This window comes from Athene noctua, chromosome 27, assembly GCF_965140245.1.
Source record: "Athene noctua chromosome 27, bAthNoc1.hap1.1, whole genome shotgun sequence".
NCBI lineage: Eukaryota > Metazoa > Chordata > Aves > Strigiformes > Strigidae > Athene > Athene noctua.
Window position 1 is genome coordinate 5,084,068 of NC_134063.1, and position 25,974 is coordinate 5,110,041.

At 39.6% G+C, this 25,974-nt stretch overlaps 1 protein-coding gene across 3 annotated transcripts in view; it reads left to right on the plus strand.

Moving 5' to 3' along the window:
• The window catches only part of KDM4B (lysine demethylase 4B), a 91,051-nt gene that overhangs the window by 17,498 nt on the left and 47,579 nt on the right, over window positions 1-25,974 (plus strand). For all 3 annotated transcript variants that reach the window (XM_074927851.1, XM_074927852.1, XM_074927853.1), the window contains exons 5-7: window positions 1,266-1,459; window positions 18,668-18,717; window positions 21,912-22,015. In XM_074927851.1, the coding sequence (XP_074783952.1) occupies window positions 1,266-1,459; window positions 18,668-18,717; window positions 21,912-22,015 (348 nt within the window). The remainder of the gene's footprint in view (window positions 1-1,265; window positions 1,460-18,667; window positions 18,718-21,911; window positions 22,016-25,974) is intronic.

Consider the following 25,974-nt stretch of genomic DNA (forward strand, 5'->3'; position numbering starts at 1 on the left):
GAAAGTGGCTTTTTTTTTTTTTTGAGCGTTGTCTGTCTGCTGTGTAAACTGAATGCTAATGTAAAAACTATCTTTTTATTATCAGTATGGTTTAAGATGGAATTAGTTGGAATAAACTTAGATATCTGAGGCCTTCACAGCCATGGACATCAAAGTTATCCATAGCATTTGGTGCTTTGGTGAGAGTATCACATTCTTATCCACGGTATGATCAGGGAAGGTGACATAACCAGGCACAAATTCAAGCTTTAGGAGAGGTAGTGCACTGAATATACACTGTTTCCTTCAAGTTCCTATAAGCAGAAATTAACCAACTGAATTACCAGCTGCACCTAAAGAACATTTCCTGCTGTCCAGTTACTGATGTTGCTGCAAGCATTGAGGTGTGAGAGTTAAGAAAAACATTCTCCCTCTGCATCATCTCACTTTTCAGCTGCTTCCTTCCTTCAGCCCTTGTTCCCCTGCCCCTGGTCTTTTTTTCAGATTGGTTTAGAAAGTTGCAGGATTGAGCAGCTTGAGTTTCACTGTCTCGCAGTTACTCCAGCCGTGAAGCTGGGCTTGCTCCTGTACCTATCAGTTACTTGCATGCGTATGAAGTACGCTGGCGAGAAGGGGTGTGAAGGAGACTCTTCGTTCCCTTTTGGAGATTGTATTACTTCTCAGAATATCAATCTCAAGGTTAAACATTTGTACCAGTTTATGTGACTTCTCTGTTTCATGTCGAAGTAGAGGAAACCAGCTGTCAGATTTAGAACAACTTACTGTTCTTTCTGTTCAAATAGTGGTAACAACAAAACTGTCTGCCCTGTTTATCTGAAGCATTGAGCTGATGTAGAGGCCTCTGCCACTTTGGCCACATTACAGTCTAGTGTTTCTCATCAGCTGATACATGTTCATCGGGTAAAGAACATCTGGGTGCAATATGTCATTGAGAGAGGTGTATTTTACCCTTAGTTTATCTTGTGTTTATTAGTGGAACAGTTACTTAATGGTAGGGTGTCAGGTAGCACAAGTGCCTCTTCAGAGAACACATTCAGTGAGAAGTGAGTAATCAATCCCTTTGCCACAAAGTAGTGGTAATTCATCCTTTTCATGGTTATTGATGAACATTAAAAGTAAGCTTTGTGGAAGCAGGTGGAATTAAATTAATGTAGATAACACTAGGATAGCCACATTTTAAGGCACTGAAAAGAAGCTGTGGGCTATTACACTGCTATAGCAAGTCCTGATATGTTCCAGTACAAAACATTTCTTCTGAATTACAGGACGTGGAAGAATGGAATATTGGCAATCTGAACACCCTCTTAGACATGGTGGAACATGAGTGTGGCATTATTATAGAAGGTGTAAACACTCCCTACCTCTACTTTGGGATGTGGAAGACAACATTTGCTTGGCATACAGAGGACATGGATCTCTACAGTATCAACTACTTGCATTTTGGGGAGCCAAAATCCTGGTAAGTGATAGAGTACTAACATACCTTTACCCTCACTTAGAGATCACTGCAATATCCTTTTCTTCAGGTCTACCTAATTCTGTCAGGTTTACTTAATTTCTCACTTCCCCTTTTTTTTTTTTTTTTTACCTCCTCTCCTTCCTACTCCACATTTCAAAGGAATTTTGCTCTCTTATGTGCTGACTTGCTCAGAGGCCTAATTCCTGACTTTCTGGAAAAGTAACAAACAGAATTAGGGAGACTTGTTGACATCACAAGTAAAAACAGATTTCAGCACCTGGGGCTCTTTGGAAACTAATGTAGAAGAGTAAATGGTGATGGGAATGTGTGGATGCTTCAGATGCACTTTAGTAGTCAAAGACTGTTGTTCTTGCATTGTGCTGTAGGCAGGAAACATCTGTTGCTTTAAACTTTCCATTATTTACATATTTAACTATGCTTACAACTCCAGGGACAAGGTATGTCAAAAGGTTACTTTTTCATGGTAAATTCTTAGAATAACAATAAGCATTTTTCAACACTGTTGATGCATAGAGTGGTTGGAAATAACTTTCCACAAAACCAATCAATAGGTAGGGATGAAATTAAGAACCTAGCTGGAATAAGTTACCAAGAGGTGGTATTCTTCTTTCCTCAAGCCTCTTATTTAAAAGTATAACCACAGAAGCTTAGCAACCCAGAAGAGCTTTGCTTAAGATCTTGATGTGACTAATAAATATTGACATTTGCGTGCAAATTAGAGCTTAAATGTCACTGTGAAGCTCCTGTCATTGTGCTCTGTTAGTGGCAGACAAGATCCTCCCATCTCTCTGCAATATGAGTCCCCGGTGACACCAAGTATCTCCAGGCTGTTAGTGCCTGTGGGCATATAAAAGCTACTACAGCAAAGAGGCTGTAATGAATGGATATAGTGTTCTTTTACAGTCTTGAAAAGGAGTGGAAGGATGGGCTGAATCTGTAATGTTCATCTGTAGTCTTAATGTGAATTTTAAACATCTTTCCAACACGTCAGAAAATCGGTTTCCCCAGCATACCTGATTCTTGGTCTCCCTCTTTCAGGCAGATGCACAAGGATTTTGCAGAATCTCTTGTGATACCTCTGTTAAACAAGCTTGATCTCAAGAAACATATCTCTGGATTAGGAAAGAAATGTGACATGCTCTCATTTTAGATACTGTCAGTTTTATTCTTCAGAAGCAGTTCATCAAACCCACTTTTATTCGGTCCCCATCTCCAGTAGATGGTGCCACCAGCACACAGGAGAAGCTCTTCCTCTCCTGCGCCCAGGCAGCGCAGTGACTGCAGGCACAGCCGGTGTCCCTCAGTGTGGTGGTTTCAGCCCGTCGGCACACGAGAGTTGGCTGCTCCTAGGAGTTGTACGAGCAACTGCCCCGAGGTTCGCGTTAGGGTCATGCGATCGTGGCTGGCTCTTGCTGCTCCTTTCATGCCTGCCTGTTAATCAGTTCTGCCTCATCTGCCTTCTGCTTGCGTTTTGTTCTGAGCCCAGAGTAGAGAGTTATCACTTTCAAAAAACAGAAATAAGAACAGGTTACCTTGAAAAGAGAAGCTGGTTACAGCATGAAAATAACAGCTGTTCCCCAAACTGACGTTGTGAGCAAAAGTTAGAGAACAGATGTGAAATGAGGTATACATTAAGTATTTGTAGCCCAGCCTAAAATGTTTATCATCTTGTATGCATTTTAGGAACTTTATGCTGCTGTTTAGTTTTGGTTTTGTGGTTTGGTGGGGGTTTTTTGGGTGTTTTTTGTTTGTTTGTTTTTGTTTTTTTTTCTGTTGGGGGTGGTGGGGTTTTGAGGGGTTTTTTGTTTTGAGTACTGTAGATACAATATGTGGAGATCCACATACCTAGTATATTGTAAGGATGATAAACTCACTGCATGAAGCCGTTGCCTCATTTTTACTAAACAGTGTTTTTTCCTGATGTCCTTATGTTTGCTGTTGTTTCTGTGGGAACTATGGATCACATAGTAGAGAGATGAACAAAAAAACCTTCCAAACAGTAAAACTTGAAACACCTTCGTGTGGCGTGTTTGTATGAAGGGGTAAGAATCAAGAAGAACTGGAAATTGTAGATGGAAAATTGTATTGGCAAATATTGGATCTTCAAAGTTCTTGATAGCTCTTATTTCTGTCTAGGCTGCTGAGGATTTTGGGGAGATGCTGGGGAACACCTAATGTTCCCCTAAGAGGGGTTTCAGTTGTTGAAGAGTTCAGTCACTGCTGCTTATAATTGGAATAGAGAGGAGAAATCATAAAATCCTCTTCTAAAGGAGCTCAGATCAAAGCAGGAACATGCTCTGCACCTGGCTGGTTTTTGGTTGGTTTGTTGTTGTTTGTTTGTTGTTTGGTTTTTGGTTTTTTTTTTTAAAATCCTTTACTTTTACCCCACTTAAAAAGGAGGGGAGGATTTTTATGCAGCCATTCTGTGTTTATATAGTTCTTTTATAGTAACTAGTTTTATAAACATTACGTCATTGGGGGAAAGTGAGGATTTTGAGGACAGACCATGTTTTGGGCAAAACGTTTTCCCGTTCAACTGAGATTTCTTATATAGATGACAGTGTGTAACACAAAACTAGATGTATTGTGACAGGATGCCACTGCTGGTTTGGCAGGCCTCCCTGATGTTGCCTTAAGCATAAGGCAAGAGTATGCCACTTGCCCAAGTCATTTCTTCCTTGTTCTTCACTATGACAGCTTCTGTTAATGAGTTCTCAAGCTCTTCTGTGAGCAAGCATTGGCTTCTGAGGAGTAAATCTGAATGAATACCCCTTTGAGCAGACCTGGAACTTTCCAGGTACCTGAGCAATCACCCATCTTCTGGTTGTGGCTGCAGTCATCCCAGAGCTCAGCTGGGGGAGCTCTTGGACTTCAGTGATGAACTTCCAGTGGTGCAGTGTGGCTTTACTCAAAGATGGCTAAAATGTTAGTTCTGTTTTTCTGGCACTACCTCTGTGGAAATTTCCCAGCTTCCTTCATCCTTTTTATAGACTCTTTGACTCTGACAGTGATCATCTTAGAAGCACCTCGGGGAACAGCAGGAGTGTGGAGAGTTACGAAGTCTACCAGTTTGGGGTTGAGCTCTAAAATAAGAGGCAGAGTTATTGTTTGGCTGTCAGAGATATTTATATGGTGAAACCAAGGACTCTGTATATTGATAGTATTCTGCTTCAAAATTGTCTGTTAAAAACCATAACTCTTTCTTCATGTCCCTCATAAATTATCTCGGGCTACTTTAATCCAGGCTGTGCAACTAAAGCCCTGCTTTGCAGGGTAGCACGTAGGAGTGGTGAGAAGCCACCAGCTCTGTTTCCTTGTGAGAGCAAGGTGAGAAAGGAATTAAGCTGATTGAGGTTGCCTCCCAGATCTCATTCAAGTGGGTTCTACAAGAAATCTCTATGTTTATTTGCTGTGGAAGAGGTGAAGTACATTCTCAGGGAGGTCTGGATGAGATGCTCAGACTATGAGAAGCCACCTCAGTGGACACGGATAAGCTGAGAAAATAATCTCTCTCGGGTCGGGGAAGGTAGTTACTGAAGTATTATTTCATATGTGTCTTTCATTTCTGTCTCTGGAATTTTGGGTTATACTTCTTACAAAACAGGTGCTTTGGGTACTGTTGGGGTGAGAGTTAAAGTCTGTGGCTCAACAACTGAAGATGGCTTCTTTGTACAACCTAATGAGCATCTGCTTGGTCATACAACTCCTTGATTAATGTGTGTCTCTGTCACTGCAGAGAAGTCCTGCTGCCAAGACTTTCTTGTACTGTTTCTTTCCCTAAGTGGAGTAGAACAGGCTGCAGCAATATGAGTTGTCTACTCAGAGTTGTGTCACTGGTGACGTGGGTTAAAAAATTGTTCAGCCGCTAAGTGAAGTACTTGAGCAGTAACGGGTCATCCAGTGATGAGGGAGAGGAAAGGGGTAATGGAACACAGCTTTTCTCTGCTTCCAGTCTCATTAAGTGATTTATCTATGCCTGTAGATTGCAGTGCATTTATTTCTTAAATTCTGTCTTGTAAAACCAAGAAGAATGAGCAGCGTTACGTGTCTTTAGCCATAATGATTGCTGCTGCAAAGGTACCCATGCTGCCCCTTCTGGGATATACTTGCCTCATTGAAGATGATCATCTTTTCTGATGCACTGTTTCTCAGGTGTGTGCATCTGGTCTGCATTGGAGTCACGCTGCTGCTGTTTTTAACTGGAAAATCAGTCTGGCAGGCTGAAGAGGTAGCATGGAAGGTGTGGGCACTTCCCACCAAACCTACCTGGAATTGGGAGCTGTTGTGTAACTTCGTGTTAAGCTTCTCAGGCAGGGAGCTGCTGGATTGAGTCTCTTGCTTGCTTGTTTCTCAAATTACAATAAAATGTCCTTCTCCCGTTAGTAGCTTAATTACAACCTTTTCATAGTCTGTCTTCAGGTTTTTCAAAAGTTTGAATGTATTTCATTTTGCAGCCCTATATTAAACCCCTTGTGGTAGGAGTTTTTACTGTATCAATTATATATATTATGTATAATTACCTTATACATTCATATGCTAAGATCTAAAATAGAGCATATTGTCAAACGATGCTAACAGAAGACTGATTTTTATAATGCAGAAGCAACAAAACTGAATGCCAAGCCTCATACTTCATGGTTATTATGGCATTTTATTGAGGAACGTATGCATCTCAGCCCTTGCAATTTTAAAACTATATTTTTAAACTCTACCATCACTTCGTTTCTTCTCTATAAAATCGTGCAATACCTACCTCGAGGGCTTCCTCTGGTAGGGAAGTGCTGAAGGAAACTTTAAATCTTAGTAATGTGAATTTGATGGATGCACTTTGGAGATGTAATGTCTCTATCTTGTTTTGTCAACACTGTAACACCTGACAGGTAATAAGGTTATTTTTCTCAGATATTTTTGTGACTGATCTTGCTGTATAGTAACTATTTGATATACCTTCTGTAAGTACTAATGGGATGTTACACTCTATTCTCTCTCTTGGAAACTGCAGGTGTTAAACCAGAGTGACACTGAGGACAGTAATTGATTTTATAAAATGTCCCTGTTTCCTTATCGTGATGAATGTTTAATCCACTCTAATTAAAATAGGGAGCCAGCTTTAGCTTTTAAGTTATATGGTCTCCTCTCCAAAACATTCCCTTGCTGAAAGTGGATCATGGCTAATCTGTTTGACTTTGATATCACAAAGTACACTTTATGCCAGAACAGCAGTTTATGTGGAATTAAGGACAAATTACCAAAGGAATTTTAAAATAGAATGATTAGTTGAAAGCAGTGACCACAGATACAATTACATTTTAAAAAAAAAAAACATTTCTGGAATTCTGTCTTGTAAAAGTCTTAAGACTGCTTACTTGAAAATACATAGAGATACCCAAAGACTTTGTTGGTTAAAGTATTTTAGAATTTTTGCTTTCTTTCCTCCAGGTGTCTAGCAAGGTTCCTTGTGTAGGGTAAATCTCTCTGTAGGAATTGAGGTAAACAAGTCCATGGGAGGACTTGCTTTTAACATCAACAATTTAATAAATTTGTAGTATCTGTTAGGGATGCCACTATCAATAAGGAAACGTCATATTTTCTAGCAGTGTTATGATGGGGAGATTTAAAGCAAGAAGTGATTGTTCCCCTGGGAGAGGATTGTAAAAGGAGCCCTCTTTATTCTTGGCTAAAAGCATAAACTAAAGCAGCTGCAGATATGCAAGAGCTGAGGATCTCACCGCTGATTTTATTTTTCATTGCTGTCTTAGGGAGCGCTGCAGCTGTCTTAGTCAGAACTCTTGTCCTATCCTCCCCCCAGGACAAAAAATGTTAATCCCTCGAAAACTGTCTTGAAGAAGGAAAATGACCTAATAGATTCATGGAGCTTAACTCTTCCAGCTTCTCTCTTTCTTCATTTTCAGTGCAGGACGCTGGGTCCTTATCCCCATTTTCCCCATGTGGTATTCTGCACCATCCCTCTGCTTTAACACACTCTCACATATGTTGCAGTTTGTTGTGAGCTTGATGTAATCTCATTTAAAGCAGCTGGGTTTAATGTTTGATACTGAATTGTATGGCAGCAGGGGGGAAGGGCACTTGTCCCTTGCATCATTTATTGCCTTCTAACTATTACACTCCCTTAGGGGGCCGTTGCACAAGGTGGTTGAATTGCTGAATTGATCAGATGTGATTATAAGCCTTGATTATTGGGATCTTGGAAACCTTTGCACCCTGGAGATCCTGTGAGTTTCTTAAAGTTAGATTAGCTGGAATCACATATGCATTTCGCCCTTGAGGACACTGAGGACTCTGAATTTGTTACACTATGACTTTTCATTTTGCTCCATACAGAGAATTTTTTTTCCAGAGTTTTACTTTCCCTATTTCTTGGCGTTAGGAAATTCAAAAGAAGATTCTGTGGTCTTTTCTCCCTTGATCTCCAGGGTCTGTATCAGTGAAGTGCGTAAGGTTGCCTTGCTCTTCAGTGTGTGTGCACATTTGCTGTTTGTGTGTTCCCCTCCTGATAGCAGAGATTTATAGGCTTTTGGGGTGGAGTGGGGGAGAAAGGAGGGGCAGGGGAAGGCCATTTGGCTGTGATGGGCTCCTTGCAGCTCACAAATTTCCTTCCTGCCTCTGCTATCCCATGTAATCTGTTTTACAGCTCTGCAGTTTTGGATGGAGAAAGAATAGAATTTACGGTGATGGTTGATTTATAGGTTAACTGCACCACCATTTGCTCTCAAGCGGATTTGGCAAAGCAAGACCCTTTTCTGTTGATAAAAGGGATAGAAGAAGGAACAGCGATATTCATTAAAAGAAATAAAAGGAAAGTGAGATAAAGTATGGCCAGACAGAACAGCTTTTCACTCTCCTACCTCTTCCAAAACTGTTAGGTGAAAGCTGCTTTGGAACAGGCTTTCTGCATTGAGAATCCATGTGATGTTGATTTGCTCCGAGATGTGTGGAAGGAGCGGTATATTGAGATGCAGAGTTGCATTCCCCTGTAATTCACTGATAAATGAGAGCAGTGCAGCAGTGAGTTATTAATACAGCCTTTCAAGCTTCATATACCGCAGTCATTAGTTAATCAATACAAACCCCACTATACTACTGATATTTAAATGAGCCTTCCTCCAGGCTCTCCTCACTCAGGTCTGAGGGGTACTGTTTGTCCTGGAGGTGGTGCTGTGGGTGAAGGATGATGTCAATCTCATTAGGAAGGGAAGGATGCTAGCTGATCATCTGCTTTAAAAATCTGAGGGATTGACGTATCGTACAGAGACTGAATCTTGGGCGACTGGGGTGGTTTTAATGTGGTTAAGTCATCAAACCAAACTATATTAAGAGTTATGTGCTCTAACTTGTGTTATGTGGATTATCTTCCCAATCAGGTGCCTGCAATTGGAACAGTGGAGATTTTTCTTTTTAATAGACTTAGATTTTTGTTGTGTTTTATTATGCTGTTGCAGACAGATTATTAAAAGATAATTTTTCTGATGCAGAGAAGGCATGATATTCTAGGGAGGTCGGACTTGTGTATTGCCTTTCTTCATTCACCTTCATCTAACTTTGAGAGAAAATGCCATGAAGATCAATCCAGACTCGTGGACTGATGGCATCAGCTATGCAGCTTGTCCGAGGAGGGACTGTTGCTCTGTCAGAGGAAGAAATGACCTCAGCCAGCTAAGCTGACTGCTTGTACCCATTTGATCTCCCTCTCCTTTCACTCAGCAATGTGCTGTATGTGTGCTTCCCCCACCAAAGTCCTCTTCCTCTTTCTTATTTTTGTCTAAATCCACTGAAGAAGATGTGATGTTAGTGCCATTTGAGTTTTCAGTCTCTTCATCTTACATCCATCTTTACTGGGACTGTTTATTTATTTTGTTGAAATTATAAACTCTTAGAGGTTGGAGTTCATCTGTGAGTTGTTGTACCTAACCTAGCAAAGCAGAGACCCTTCCAGTCTGTGGTTTGTCTTTGTACCTTTCCATAATGATCTTGGAAGGTGGTAACGCTGATCTGTGCTCACATCCTCATTTTTACAGCAGTGTCTTCAGGTGGGCTCCTACTCCACTGACACAGTGTTTAATACATGTACTGCTGTTTCCGCCAGCACTAATAATTCATCACAGCTCAGTAGTCCCAGTCTGGATTGAGAGAAGCATGTCTTTGATCCAAGAAGGCTCTTGCTGCAACTCATTCTTGCATTTTGAAAGTGTCTGCTCAAAGCTCAGGCCTGATTTGAAATGAAGATCTATGGAAGTCTGACAGGATCACAGATTGGTTTTAATAACTGAGGCTTTTGAACAGTGCACTCTGCCACTGAGACAAGATGGGAGGGAGATGTGCTTCCATGCTTCATGTAACTCTTTCAGCCTGATCTGACTTGGGCCCTGTGGGAGAAAGAGCTTGCAAATTCTGGTTTGGCATGGCATTGAAAGCTGAGGTTGGAAAGACCAGAAGGAACCAACAGTGGTACTGCAGAGCTTTGTCTTTATTCATGTTTTGTTAACACGTTGGCAGAAATCAGCGGGGATTTTTTTCTTTACTCAGCAGAGAAAATTGACATTGGGTGATGCCAAGTGCAGTACAAGTGTAGTTCAAAACAGCAGAAGCCTGTAGTAATGACAGCACTTAAATAATGCTCTGCCTTGTCCGAGTGCTGTGCAATTGTTAACTAGTTAGTGTTCTAAGTAATATATATGATGGGTTTCTATCCACTTCATTTCTAACTGGCTAATCAACATGACAGAGGGGATCAAGTAGAAGAAATAAAGGAAACTTTACAAACTGTGTCACTGATCTTAATCAAATTTTAGCTATAACACTTCCAGCTTCGATGCTGACAAGAGCATAGGCACTAGCTTCAAAGTAGTAGCTGTAGTTTGAAACAATGCAGCTTGATGGGTGAGGAGCATGAAACCTTTGGAATTTTTTTTTTTTTCCCCCTCAGAAAAGAGAAGAGTGTGTGTGTAGAGGCATTGCACTTCTAGCACAAGGGGTTTCCTAATCCAAAAATATCTTTTGTTACTAGTGAGCAGATTCTTTTTGTTTGTTCTGCTGTAGGCAATTATCTGTATTTTTTTTCCAAAAGCGGTGAGCAGGAGTGTACGTGTGCCTTTGCCCAGTAAAGCAGGCAGCTCTCACAGGCCAGTTGGTTACAAGATAGGAACATCTGTGGTATCTCCCCTGATTACCTTTTTTCTCCTTGTTTCTTGAGTTGCAATAAGGGTTTGGGTTTTTTTTTTTTTTTTAGAATACAAGGTCTTTGAGGCATATGTTTGCTTTTTTAATATTTGTACAGTATCTGCTACAAAAAGCAACCAGTAATTAATAATCTGATTGCCAGTTTTGGGAAATAAATCTGATTTGAACAGGTTCTTCAAAACAAAAGATGGAGAATGGCAAGGGGATGGATATTGTAGTCATTCATCTCTGTTGAATCGTATACTAATTATCTTCTTGGCCAAACTGAATGAATAAATCATTTCACAATGTTTTTCCCAAAACACCTTTTCTTAGTAAAATACCCCCTCATTCACTGCATGCAGAATCAGACTATGGGTTTATTTTGTATGTGTGGAAGAGTCACTCCAGTGTGATTTGTAATTTTGTGCTTTGTGCCTGGCATTTGTTGCTGTGAAGCTAACTGGACTGGTACATTGACAGTCTTTCCAAGAGCAGATGGTTGTTCATGTTAAACTCTCTGTTTTAAAATAGTATTGAAAAATTGCATTTGAGTTCTAGAAAAACGTCGGTTTTGTATTCATTGAGTTTTGGGTTAGTAAAACACTGTGAACGTAGCCAATTGCTTAGTTGTTTTGTGCAATTCTTGTAGTTACCAGTTTAGATGTACCTCTTGAAAATTCATACTGATTTAAAATTAGAATTTAAAAAAGCTGTTGTCTGATGTCACTTGAAACTAATGCCTCTTTAATACTATTTCTTGCTCATGGCAACTTTAAGGGTTAAAGAGTCTCTTAGCAATGTGTGTTTGGCACAAGCTAGGTTTGACTCTGATCTTCCAACAGCCAGTTCATAAGATTTGATTCCAGCTCCAGAGTGACCTGAGATATTCTGCCCATCCTTACTGGATAACAAGTGGAGAGTCTGCAACTGCACAAGCTTTAGTTTCTTAAGGGAAGGAGGAAGTTTCTTGTCTTGCTTACTCTTCTGTTAGCAGCAGAATTGTTTGCCATTTCTTCATATTGTGCTTGGCAATGGGGTTGATAATTAGGCAGCTACGTGCATGGAAAAGAGATCTTATCGAGTGAAATAGGCCCTGTGGTGTAAGTGCTGAGAATGCTTATTGTTACCCGGGCCCTTTCTGAGCAGGTTTTGTCCTGATTTTCTTCCTGTGCTGGTTCCCAGAGGACTGTATCTGAGCAGCTGTCTGCAGAGCTCATTTTTCTCCGAGCTTTAGAAGACAGGTTGATTTGGTGTGTTTGTGTGGTTGTAATCTTGTTCTGTCATTACCTATTTACTCCTTATTACGGCTTTTTGAGCAGATACTCCCCAGTCTCTGTGTTTATCTTTCTCCCTGTGTGTATTTCAATAAAAATGTCATTATTTGAAATCATTGACACTGCTGGTTAAAGATACTGAATTCCATCATCTGTTGTCCTGTAAAATGATCCATTAAAGATAAAACTGCAGACACTCGATAAAGGTTCATTCCTAGGAACAAGGAGCTCTCTGATCCATATGTGATCTTATCTCCAGAGCTCGTGTTTGCATTCTTGATGTAAAGGAGCCACAACAGAAGGGGACAGACAAGGGAGGCCAGAGATTTTCCTCTCCAAACGGTGATCTTGAGAAGGGAAACGGGATACTTACAGCAAACTCACTGTGGGGTAACCCCAGATATTGATGAGGAGAAGAAGAAAAAGTGTAGATTTCTGTGTTTTAACAAACTGGAAGGGAGAGAGAGATGAAGGGGAGGTTTAACATGGAGGAGAGCAAGGGTGAGGACAAGATTGGTGATTATGAAAGGGAGGGAAATGACAGTGCTAGCAACCAAGGAGCAATCCATTCTTGTTGAAATGCCCTTTTTACATACAGGCTGCAAACCAGCTTAAAAATAGTGTGGAAACAATGACTTTTGTTGCTCTGAGCTTTACTTTGACACTGCTAGGAGATGCAGTATTATAAATACTTTACCTTATAGAAAAAAACCAGACCTCTGAAGCAGGATATGAACTTTGCAAATGAGGGACTACACTGTATGTAGTGGTGGTTCTTAATAGCTTCTGTTGGGTGATAAATATTCTTGATAGACTAAGGGGTTTTCTTTGGAGGCATTGCTGATGTCATGGGGGCTAAAGATGTTGAAGGTCAGGGTTCAGATTATGCATTTATGGACACACTTTGTCTTACAGAGATTGAAATAATAGCTTTTTATTCTGCCTGTCACCACTGAGAGTAGGTTGGCATTTGAATCTTCAAAGGGTCAATATTCTTGGCACAACTAAATCTGCTTTGAAGACAGATAACTAACCCCCAGCTTGACACATGGTCCCAGGCATTTTAAATGTGCTGTTTTCTTTTTGTTCCTGTTCCTTATTTCAGTAATTATAGCATGCTAAACTGTGTGGGGCCTGTTTGGCCAGACCTTGTGCAGACACTGTGAAATTAACTTTCTTACCTTCTCACATGAATTGGACTGAAGTGACATTTCCGAAGCTTTGTGGTTGAACCTCCTCCTGCCCATGGTGCCCAGGTTCTAGTAGAGAGTAGGTGCATGAGATTTAGTAATCTAATCACTGCTTAATTGCTCTGTGTTGGTGCAAGGAGAGGCTGACGTGTAATGAGGTGTCGAGGCAGGGTGTTGTAACTATCAACAAAACTCTTGTGTGTGTGACAACTGGTAGCAAGAAAAGGTCTTGGAAGCTTTGAGGGAAGGTTGAACTAAGGGACAGGATGCTCTGGTCCTCTGCCAAATCTAGTGCTAGCTTCAGGTGAGAACAATGCCTCTTAAACAGAGAGAAACCAGCAGAAAGGGCATGAGCAGGCTGAGGATTGCCTTTGTTATGGATAAAGTTTTTAATAGCTTTCAGCGGCCGAGAAGATGGCAAAACTGAATCGCACCCCCTTTGAAGGAGCAGTGGTGAGGAAAGAATCTGGGCTAGACTGGAAAGTCCCTGAAGAGCACCTGGAGCTGGAAGCTGTCCCTGCCGTGGTGAATTCCTGTTAGGTCATCCCTTAATAGCTTCTAAACTGGTCGTTGTATCCCAGGATGGTCTGTCTGCTCTTTTTTACTGACACACTCATTTAATTCCTAACTCACAAGACATTTGCTTATTTATTTTCATTGTTCCTGATAATAATTCTAAGCCATTAGAGGGGAAAATTGTATTCAAAAATGCTGTTTCACACTTTATTTGTTTGATGATTTAGAGCGATAGAAAATAGCACATTTGCTGGCTTTTATAGTCTGATAATTATCTGCATCCATCAAGCCATTCCAGGGGAATAAACAAAACACCAAGAAAATTACACTATTAATGACATCCTTTATGGAAAATAGGAAGGATCTTTCTTTTGTGTTAAGTCTAAAAAGGGGACTGTCCAGTTAAACTCATGTTAACAAAAGCAAACTACCACGGTAGGGAAATGATTGTCCAACATGTTTGTAGCTTTGGGGTAAATCCATTCTGGACCTGTGACCCTGGTGTCTGGTAATTACAATCAGAATCAGTTTTGCAGTATACTCAGGAACTTGGAAAATTACACAGAAGTAGAGATTAGAAAAGCGGGATTTAGGTTTTGTGAAACTAGTTTGGAGGCTGGAAGTCTTTCACGCAGAACAATAAGTTTCATATTTTAGAAGTGAAACTTAATCCATTTCAGGGACCTTCTCTTGTTTTGGTAGAAAGAGTAGAAAAAGGTAATTTAAAAGGATCGGTATATTACTTTCAGACTGTTGACTTCAGGGTAAGATGACATTTGAGTCATACAGCTATAACTTTTTTTTATCTTGAGATTTCTTTTTTTTTCCCCCCTGTTCTGTAAATCTTGTGTTCCCTGGCAAAGCAGCAAGACATTATTCATGCTGTAATCCGACAAATTGCTGAGTGGCAGGTTTGCAAGTTAAGCTTGGCCCTTTGTCTTGGTCATCCGCTGCAAGGCTGACCCTTGGAAGTACGTACTTCAGGCATTAGTCTCTGGTTTGTTGGCAAGTCCAGTTTCTTGGAAGTTTGATATATCTTAAAACAGTTGCTGGTTTAGCATTGTTTGCTAGACTTCGCTTTTATTGGGGAACCAGGTTGAACCAGAAGGGACAGATTCTGCATTCGAAGCAGCAGCCCAAGGTCAGCATTTGCAGCACTGCTGTGTTTTCTGTTGGCTGTTGCAGATGTTTTCTCTGAAGCAGAAATAGTTTATAAAATGATGATTCTTAAGAAGGGCTGTTAAAATGCTGCCACTATCACTTCTCTTTAGCTCAGGTTGTTTTGGGGCAATGGAAAATCCTTGCTCCGTCTTTACCACTTTGTGGTTAACAAGAAGTGTCTGCTCGAGGCTGGATCGACGTTAGTCCTGCTCTACACCTAATTCAGTCTTGCCCAGGCAGAGGGGTGTCACAAAACTCCTTCTGTCAACAGGGGTGAAGTGTTGGGCAGTTCTCAGTCTGATAGTCTTGGCACAGCCCAGTTCGTAGTCTAGTTTGGCCAATTGACATAGAAGTGATATTTTGCTTGTTTTGAGGTTTTTTCCTTCTCTTTCCTTGTCTTTGTGGAATGCGTTTGTGCTCTTATCTGAATGGTACAGAGAAGGGAAGTAGTTCTACATGTGTTTTGATTTATATATATATATATATATATATATATTTTTTTTAAGATTGTGATAGGGTGGGGTTTTTTATATTTTTCTGGAGGAAATCTAATACATTCAGTATTTGGACTGGACTACTAAAGGAAAATAACCATACTATTTGGTGAAAAAAAAACCCAACCCTCTTAAAGTACTCAAAGTCATGCATATAGAAAAGGAAATTATTGGCTATGCTTTACCATGCATAATCTTGTCAGTTGGTTTCTGGAATTAAAGACGTTTTGCTGTTGATCTGAGCCCCAGCCTGTGGGTGCAAGAGGGATGGTAAGAAATCGTACTGAATGACAGCATTTTGTCAGTTCCCTCTGTCAAGGATTTTTGTCCCCAGCAAGTGCCTGGCCGTTTTTCATAGTGAAAGCAGGAGGATGGTACCATAAGGTCGTACACAAGAGCCAGCCCTTTGTGGATGTTTATATGCTCAATAACAGTACTCCTTTGATTGTAGCAATTTCTAATCTTTCCCTGTCGCCTCCATTGTTATTCTACCTTGTAATCAATCATTTTCTGTCTAGATTGAGCTTGCTGGCTCAATCTGTGCAATACTTGTGGAAGCCTTCTGTTTCTCTTACTGGTTTTAAATAGCAGCCCAAATTCTTTCTTTATTGCCTATCTTTATGTAAATCAGTCAGATTTGTGAGTGTAACTTAAAGCAGAATTTGACCTACTTTTAATTTTCTTCTGCAGCTAATTTTTTGAATTCCTAAGAATAAATGTATAAGAATGTATAGGCTCTGCTTCGTAAAAGAGTGGCCCAAACAAAAAAAGTTAATTTCTAAAATTGGAGTCAGCTATTACCAAGAGGCTGTTCTGTGGTAGGGTATTCTGATTTATGTATTATTACATATAGTTCTTTTTTATAAGCTGGAAATTCCTCCTCTCTGCTGGTTTCCATCCAAGCAAGTCCTTTTCCTTTGTCTCTCCATGAACCGTTCTCTAAAGCTCAGCTTGGCTTTTTGCAGTCTGCAGTTTCAGATAACACAATAACCATGTTCCAATGTATTAAACTTTTAACATCCTCAAGATTCAATTAATCTTATCTTTACAACTCCCAATTACAGGCACTAATTAAGTGAAGGTTGCATTGTAGACTGGGGATATTACATTAATCATCGGCAGCCTTGTAGCCATAAATTAGTCCTTTTCCAATCCTTCAGCAGTTTTCCCAGAAGGAATGGAATGTCTCATTTCCCTGTTTTAAGGGACATTAATCCCACAAAGGAGCTTTGGATCGGGATTAGTTTTATCACATTTATGTAAGTGATGAATGGTCTTTGTAAAATGAAAGCTACTAGCTTTGTCCCAGACAAATGAAATTGAATTGTTTGATAATTATGCAATTTAAGGCACTGTCAAACTTTGGTCAGAGGATGTTGGGAGTCCACTGCTATATTTATTATTTTACAAGATTAGGTGCTACATAGTGTTTTCCCTTAGATTTTTTTTTTTTAAAGCCGTCAGTTTAAATCGGCTTAATGTCTAAATCTTGAAGCATCCTGTGTATGATTTCTGTCCTTTGTCATCCTTTCTAACCTACCAGACCACAATAGGTAAATTGTGGTTTTGTACAAAAGCAGCATGAGACATGACTTTTGTCTCTTTCTCCTTACGTTGTCGCTAAACTTCAGACTTGAAAATTGAAAAGCTGAGCAAGAGGACTGGCTGAGAGTCCTCTAAAATCAGGTGTATTTGGAGAGATCCTATCATAAATAGAGCAATACTTTTTACCCATGAGATCATGTGGTTGCTCGCTACAATATCCTGTTTTCAGATTGTTATAATGAGACGTGATGGTTTTGACATCTTTATTGGAAATAACAAATATAATACTTTTTTTTATTATTATTCACATTGAACAAAAGTTATAACGGGCAATAAATCTCACACTCACAAATGTAATTTTTCAAAATTCTCTGTTTACAAAAAATGGTATGAGAGCCACATTTAATTTGATGCAATATGTAAACAATAATTTACAAAATTCCATTGGCATTATTATGTGTGTCATCATGTTAAACATGTTTAAGTGTATCATGGTATTTAGTTCCCTCATTAAAACATTAAATTCGTAAGATTTTAGTCACCTGATTTTTTTGCTTCTGTGAATATTGAGGTCCTTTAACTTCAAAGCAGGAAGGTAACGAACAACTTTTGGGAAGAAAAACAACCCTTTGAAACTTCCCTGATTTTTGTAAATAATTGTCACACAGAGCACTGTTTCTGCAACTATTACAAGCTTTTTTCAAGTTGTTTTTAACATCTTCATCACATTAACGTGCACTGAAGTGTCCAAATTGCCTGTAAAAAACCAAAATTTTCTTGTTCTTGACTTTCTGTAGTGGACAGAGCAGGTAGGCAGCAGTCGTGAGGTGTTAACCCACGCAGAAGAGCTCCTGAGTGGTCGAAGTGAACAGTCTTTGTTTTTCCATAACCTTGTGTACTATCTCTTCACACAGCAAAACTCTGTTAGAAGTGGGACTCTGTTGCTTTTTTCCAACGATCACAGAAGAATATTTCAGTTAGGCTTGTGTAGGACTTCAGGCAGTTGATTGTTTTTCCAGAATTATGCTCAATACTTTTCACTTGTGGGGGAAAAAAAACAAACCCACAACATTTCAAGCAAATTCTTTTGCACTCTTTACCCCTAATCTAACAAAGCTGTCTATAAAAGTGTAAAAGTTGTTCCCTATACCCTTTAATGTTGTTTTCCTCAGAAGACCCTGCTTTTTCATTCACCACCTAAAGAAAATTACCATATAGTTTGTTATTTCACATCAGACAATACAATCCAGCATAGATACAAGGATTGACTGCTTCAGCTGTTGTGAAGAATATTTACTTTTCTGAACAAAATGAAAAATATTTACAGTTTTCCTTAAAAAAGTTTCTCTTAATTTGCTGTAGATATGCCAGTGTACACAGAGCCCATCCTAAATTTCTTGCGTGTTAATCTTTAGCACAACCTCATGGTTTTGTTTTGCAGATATCTTTCCAGTGGAAAACATGCTTGCTGTTCCCTATAGCGACTGATTTCTGTTTTTTTCCAGTACAGTATCATCATTCTGTCTCTTCAATTTTCCTTCTACTTTGTAAAGTCCTGTGATGCTGTTGAAAAAAAGTTGTGGGAAAATAATGCACATCATATAACACATCTAAGGACTTTTAATAAAATACTGGCTTTCTTCCATGTATTATGTGTTACTGATACCTTCCAGACTCACAGAATTTTGGTTATATTTCCAGACATTAATTGTAAGTGTGCTGTGCTAGAAGTTATTGCCACACTTGTTTCTTGCCTTCTTTTTCTTTCACTGTTTTTACATTATAGAGTGATAATTTATGTTTTCTTCTGTGTTAACTTTCTCCTAGGTATGCCATACCTCCAGAACACGGCAAGAGATTGGAACGCCTGGCAAAAGGTAAGCTTTGCTTCCTCCTGTGTTTGGACAAACCATGGATATGTTCTCAGGGAAAACTGAAGCATCCTGGGGAGAATCCTACCCTTGATTTTTAAACAGATTGATAAAGAATTGACATTGGCTGTTATAATTTACTCTTGCAAGAGCTGCTTGGTGATCCTGCTGCATTGGTATAATAGCTTCAGAGTCGGAAAACTTCTTGGTGAATTTTCCTACTAGTGCAACTGTTTTCTTAAAGCCTTGGTATTTTGACACAGCATGACCCTAGCTAAAATTAACAGAAAAAAACCCCTTGAATTTTGAGGCATGGAGACAGAATGCTTCGATGTCTAGGAAATGGGTTTAATGAGACCCATCATGCATCTCTGTAATACGAGGTTTGTCACAGTGAGGTGAGCACTGTGATTGCAGTTGTGTGAAGTGCAGCCTGAGGGGAGGTCTTCCTCATACCCCCAGACACTCATTCTGCAGAGGAGGAGGGTGGTAGGAACTATTCTTTCTTCCTACACTGTGAATGTAACATGTATTAGCATTGATTACTTTCAGTCGTAAGTAGGAAAGTGCTTACAAATTCAGGAGCAGCATTCAGGGAGGATAGCTAATGGAGTTCTCACTTTGCTCTATAATGATACACACTGTCTTTGGTCGCTTTCCTTTTATTCCAGCCTCATCCTCCTTTATCTTTTCAGAACAATAAATGCCATCTTAAAAAAAGAAAAAGAAAGTTTTTTTTTAAAAAAAAGAAAAAAAAGGAGGAAAAAAAAAAGCACAATTAGCTTGAGCTGTGATAAACTTCCACCTTTCACTAGGCTGTCAGTAAATTTTTGGCTTTGCAAAGCTGCCTGTGCATGTACCTTGTGTATGAGTTCTTGCCTGATACCTGCCAAGGTCAGCCTGGAAGCAGCCGCCTGCCCCCAGTGTGAGCAACGAGCACAAACTTGGCCCTCCTGTCCTTGACGTTGCTGCTGGGTTCCAGTTGGTAATGCTCGAAGCTTCAGGGAAGATGTCTGACTGCAGAAGTATATATTTTTTAATTCGTTGATGTTGTGTTTGGTTTTTGTTGCTATTTTCGTTCACTTGCAAATGTTCTAGGCACTGCCCAGCTAAAAAAAGCTCCTGTCCCAGAATAATTAACTCAAAATCTACGTGTTTCATCTTCAATGAGGCATACTTTAATGATTTAAATCTGTTGTTGAAGTTCATGCAGCAGAAGCAGGCAGGAAAATCTGGAAGCCTGTATTCTGAGGCAAAAAAAAAAAAAAAGTTCTGATGCTGTTTTTCCAGAAAGTAGGCAAATTCATAGTAATGACATTTCTTGCTGACAGTTTGACATTCTATTGACTGCTTCATACTTGAATAAAAAAGGGGAGGAAGGGAGCCACTGGTTGTGTAGGATAAATGTAGACTAAATGGGTACAAATGTCCTAGGGCATGGTAGTATTGTTTTCCTGTGCACTGTGAGCCATGATCCCTAAATACAAATACGATTGAAAATTGCTGCTCGGAAATGTTGCATTTCAAAGCTACAGTTCAGTTTAGTCATTTGCCAGGTTTTATAAAAGTTACTTTTTCTTTTGCTAAAAAGTGAAGAAATCCAGATGATTTCTGTAGAATCTGAAATACCACTCCAAAGTCTGACATAAGTAATACTGAGTCTTTTGCTGTTTGTAACTTGTTTTTACTGATGATCAATTTTTTGAGATGCGTCAGTGGTAGGCAGTGTATAAACCAGAAACAAATCATCAACGATCTCGTCTTTATTTTAGTTTTCTGTTGCTTTTAAAAGTTGGGATGGGTAATGTTTTGAAACTACAATGAATCAGTATTAGTGCTTGGGCATTCTCTGTCCTGTGCATCAGTGGCCTAGACTATGAAGAAGTTTACTGTGGAGAAATGAGCGTGCAATTAATATGGAAAATGAATAGCTGAGCTGTAAATGGGCTCACTGGGAGAGCTGTGGAGCCCATGGAGAGAATGTTAATGTGTTGCCGTGTTATTGGTGCTAATCACTTAAAATGTGCTTCTTTATTAGTAGCTTTAATGAGAGCCACTTAAACTGTGCATTAAAAAGAGGAACTGCAGAGAGGGACGACAGACTGGGTAGCAGACAGTCATAATTTTAATTGAAATGCTTTTAGTAGAAAAATATAAGAAAACCTGGAATCCAGTAATCCCTTTCACTTTTGGAAACCCCTTCCATTATGTCTTGTCAATTAGTTTTGTTTCTAGAGCTTGGGTTATTTATTTTCCTAAATGGCGATGTTTTTAATCCCTATAAACACACAACTTGTTACTGAATCACTGGCAGTGAAACACGTGGTCTTGAAGAAAATGGTGTTACATTGGTTGAGTTGGACATTTCTGGGAGGAAAGTGCTGACATCAAGGGGTTTGGTTTTAGTTTTTACCACAATTTTAGTATTTTTAATTGTTTGTGATTTTGTTGGATGGCTCAGCGTGGATCTTGTAGCTGTGGCAGAATTCAACACTTAATAGTGCCCAGACACTGTCCGGGTCAGATCGTACTGCCTCTGCCAGGCTTGGTAGTGACCACTGTGGCCACTGAGTGAGTGTTCCTTCTCCCGCTGCCTTCTGATGGATATGTTTTCTTTCCTTTCTTTTGACTGAATATTAACACCTACATGCTTATTTTTTTTTTATTCCTTTAGGGGGTGATATGTAGGGCAGATCGATCTGGCATTTTATGAGTTGTATTACTTTCCCAAGAATAATATAGCATCCTGTCAGAGAAGGTATAAAAAGGATATGGCAGTGTTTGGAGTAGATGGTGCGTGCTTGTTGCTTTTTCCTTGCCTGTATTCAGAAAAAGGGTGGCTCAGGGTTTAGGGTGCTAGCCCAAACTCAAGACAGATGAGTTCAGTTTCTTGATTTGCAAGAGGTTTACTGAGATTTTTTGGCCAAGATGCTTATTCCCAGACACAGAAGACAGAAGACTTAGTTGTTGGCTCTCAGCTTGGATGGAGTTTAGCCTTTAATGCCTCAACATGCAAGTTTTTGTCATAAAAATTTTAAACAGTGAGGGATGTCCTAATTACTGACATCTTCAGTTGCCTGTTGTATCAATCTGTATAAAGTACTTCAGCAGGTTTTTATTTTGTCAGCTTGTCTCTGCTTAAATAACTGATTGGATAGAATATTCCTATAGTGATACTCCTCTTCTTAATGTCTCTACAGGATTTTTTCCAGGAAGCTCTCAGGGATGTGATGCTTTCCTCCGTCACAAGATGACCCTCATTTCACCCTCAATCTTGAAGAAGTATGGCATTCCCTTTGACCGGGTATGTACAAAGGATGCACTGAAGACAGCAGCAAGTTGTTGAGGTGCAAGAAAGCACAGCACCCCTCTTTTAAGGAAACGATTCATCTCAAGCCTCCGAGGAGCAATTTGCTTAATTTCTAAATGCATTATTATGCTAAATGTATCCTATCGGTTTAAACCAGGTGCCTGCCTGTAAATGAGGATTTGTGGTTTGGCTGAGACGCTTTCTGTGAAGTGCTTCTCTTCATTCAAGCTTTCACTAGCACAAACTTTGTCAATTAGGGAGCCTCTCCAGGTAGAGAGGGGCGAACTGTAATACAGATGCTATGGCTTATCAATAGGCAGCATAACTCATTGGTAATTCTCAAACACAGACTTTTCTCTCCTGGATCCCGTATGAACCAAAAACTGGAATTAGACGTGCTGGTTCTCTGTTGTGTAAGCATTCGTTCAGTGCTAAGCCAGTAAGGATCCGTGAATCTCTTAAGTCCTCTTACTTGAAATGAGGGGTCATGTTTACTCGGTATGATCGTTTTAATGTGCTTATTCTTAAAGTCTTCTGGCAAGAAGTAAATCTCCTCAGCCAAGCATGCTTACCACGGATTTAGGATCTGTGCAGAATCGGTTGAACAGCTACTGCTGCTGTGTGTTACCAGCACACAGAGCCTGTCCTCCAGGATGCTCAGCCTCTGGATGTGGAAATGGGGTTGAGTTAGAGGTACTGGGACTCTTAACTCCAGCGGGAAGTGTCAAAGAATGCCTGCTTCAAACTGATTTGATCCTTCCCCATCCCCTTTGCATCATCATCTCTAGATATTATGGCCATCTTTTTTGAAGGAAGAACACTCAAGTTCTGATTTTTTTTTTTTTTTAAGCATGGTTTTGTTAGAGTTAGTTCACCTGAGACAAAGTGTAGCCCCTATTTGATGAGTCTAGTGATTCTTTGAGATGGAAGTAAAAGATCTTGGCTCTTTTATAGCATAAAAACTATGAATTCATTCAATTTACTGCTCCAGAGACTCTTTCATTTTTCCTAGTGGAAGGCTATGATGAATGAAATTTGAAGTGTGATCATCTGGCTTGTCAGATGAACTTGCTGTCAGTGCAGGGGAGACTTGCACAGAGCAATGTGGTGCTGCTTATGGTTCAACATCAGTGGCTGGACTTGGCCTAGCTTGCACATTATGGTTGATATTAAATTGTTCATAGAGAGCAACAAACCATTTTTCTTGTAATTCTATCTGTGGAACCTAATTTCCAAGTGTGAAAACCAGTAGAAAACATGTGTGGTACCTGCTACACATGGTTGAAAATAATAATGAAAATATCATTAAACCACTAATTGTGGGATCTGTATTTTTTGGTAAGGATTTTCACTTTACAATTTTTGGGAAAGTGAATATATGGTTTGGAATATGGGAGGCATCTTGGTTTAATATGTAGATGCCCCTCTGAGAAATGACTTTTGATAGAGGATAAAAGATGTTCTCTATCCAGACCATATTCAGAAAAGAATACAAAATCTGTAGCCAGTGTAAGCTCCTGAAATATCTGACCTTACTATTAGTTGTTGGCCTAAACTGTAAAGTTTAAAGGTTTCTTACACTTTTTTCTGCACAGTATCAGTTGAACACTGTGTCTTGCTGCTTCTTGTGGTGTTTTTCTTACAAAGTTATTTTAACCAGAAGCTGTAAGTGGTGCAGTAATTCAGAGGACGGAGCCTAAAAAGCGTGCGCTGCTTATTTGAAGAAGGTGAAAATAGTAATTTTAAAAGTACCTTTTGGTGCCCACTAGCCATTCCAGGTGAAGTTTGCCATGTGACCCTCCGGTGACACCAGTCATCCTGCAGGATGGAGCAGAATAGGAAATGGGAATTGATTTCTGCCATTTCATTCAAGCAGCGTGTTGGAGCAGTGCTCTTGGCTCTGCTGGAGATCAAAAAGCGAAAGGAATTCTTTCAGGATTTCAAATGTTTGAATGTTGTAGGCGGGCGTATTTTTCTCCAGAATAGTACATTGTTACACGTTTGCTTTTCCATCTATCTGAGGAAAGTGGCATTGACTAATAATTGCATACTAAGTGATTTCTGATCAATAACCAAGCAAGAGGATCGGAGGAGTTTGTATAAAGGCAGTAGAGGAAAACTTTCCTTCCAGGCTTATCCCAGGTCATCTTTGCTGAGCTGTATGGTGACAGGGATGGGCTACAAAGTGGTTTAAATAAGGGAGCTTCTAATGTATTGCTTGGTAAAAAGTCTTTACCTGCTTAGCAAGGCTTCCCACTATGAATCTTTTGATTTGTGACATGAAGGATTTTTGCAAATTGATGTCTGGTGTCCTCTTCATGCTGAGTGTATGTAGAAATTTTAATGCTAAGGATCTGATTTTTGTCTCTGTGTTTTTTACAAAAAAAAAAAACCCCAACCCACAAAAAACCTCAGTGTACACATAGAGGACAGTATTAATGTCAAAACCAAACTTTCTTTTTTAAAGCAAGAGGGATTATTAGCATGTTACTCAAATATAATTCCTAATCCTGATTTACAGAATGTGGAGGGAAAGTGTGTTTTTTTGATAGCTCTTCTCTATGGCACTCACTGGAAGGATGTTTTTAAATGTAAAAAGGAGGAGGAGATCTCTTTAGTCTGAACAGTCTGTATCTGAATACCTCCTGTCCTGAAATAGTAGCTTTTGAAGGAGGATCGCTATTATTCAGAAACAGTGAACATGTGCCATTTTTCTTTAGAAACAGAGATAGGATCCCTTCATCTAAATTCTTGGCAGATTTCAATGAAGTGAATAGGCATGCATTTATAAATCTCTATAATGGTATTTACTTCTGGAAAAAAAGAAACAGATCAATAGTAGGGCTTTTTAATAATTAAAAATGTGTATTTCTGTAATCTCCTATTGATTTTTCCATTTATTCCTCAAGAGCTTGCAGAAGTCAGTAAATTTAGGGCTTTCTTCATGAGTGGCAGTTTGTGCTGGCTTTCCTTCAATAGTTATTACTTTTCTGCATGGCCTATCCATCATCTTGAGTGCTTTCTAATTTATTGTAGGGATAATGTTGACAGCGGTGACATGGAGGACGTACACTGTGGGCTTGAAATGAAGACACCAGGATGTAGATTTACTGACAGAAACATAATCTTTCTGTCTTCTGAAGTTAGCCATCTACCACTCTGCTTTGATTTATGGAGGGGGCTGGATGGGAGGATGCTCCGTGAAGCTGGGCACAGACCGGACTTCAGCACCTTTATCCAAAAATACTGCAGAAGCTTCTTCTATTATCATATCTGTTTTTATTTTTTATTTTTTTTAAATTATTCTGCTAATCTTAATAACATTAGCAAGTTTACGTGTTAGTCCAGCCAAGTGGGTAAATGATTTGTCTCCTTACATTTTCTATTTGGACCCATCCTTGTGTTTATCGGTGTTAAGTTCTTTGGAATCTCTGTTGGCTCTGAACTGCCATGTGGTGAGTTACTGCTGGTGGAAGGAATCCAAATGGAGTTACTTGGCATGTGACTGCTGTGAAAAGGTCTGTCAGCACTTCTGGGTTGGAAAGACAGGGAAGGTCATATTATTGCCTCTTCCCTAATGCATAGCAGGGAGGTGCTGTCGCATGCTTGCTAAGCTAGAGCTGGACTGGAAGGGTGGCTCAGAGTGCTCTATGTCACTGCCAGTTGCTTTTTTGATCAGTGCCATGCTTGTAACAGTTAAATTCTTTTCTTTTTTTTCCCCCAGTATCTTCTCCTCATAAGATGTAAAAAGACAGTTTTCTAAAAGCATCGCAAATTGATTGGCCTCTGATTACAGCTGTAATCTGTAGTGTTTTTAACCCTTATATTAATAATGTCCATAATGCTTATTGTGGTGTTAATTTTACTTTAGTAGCGAAATGGTGGGCTTTAATTTTTATGATGTTTGACTTACGGGTGAACAAATGGGAGTAAGACTGATGAATGTGAGTAGC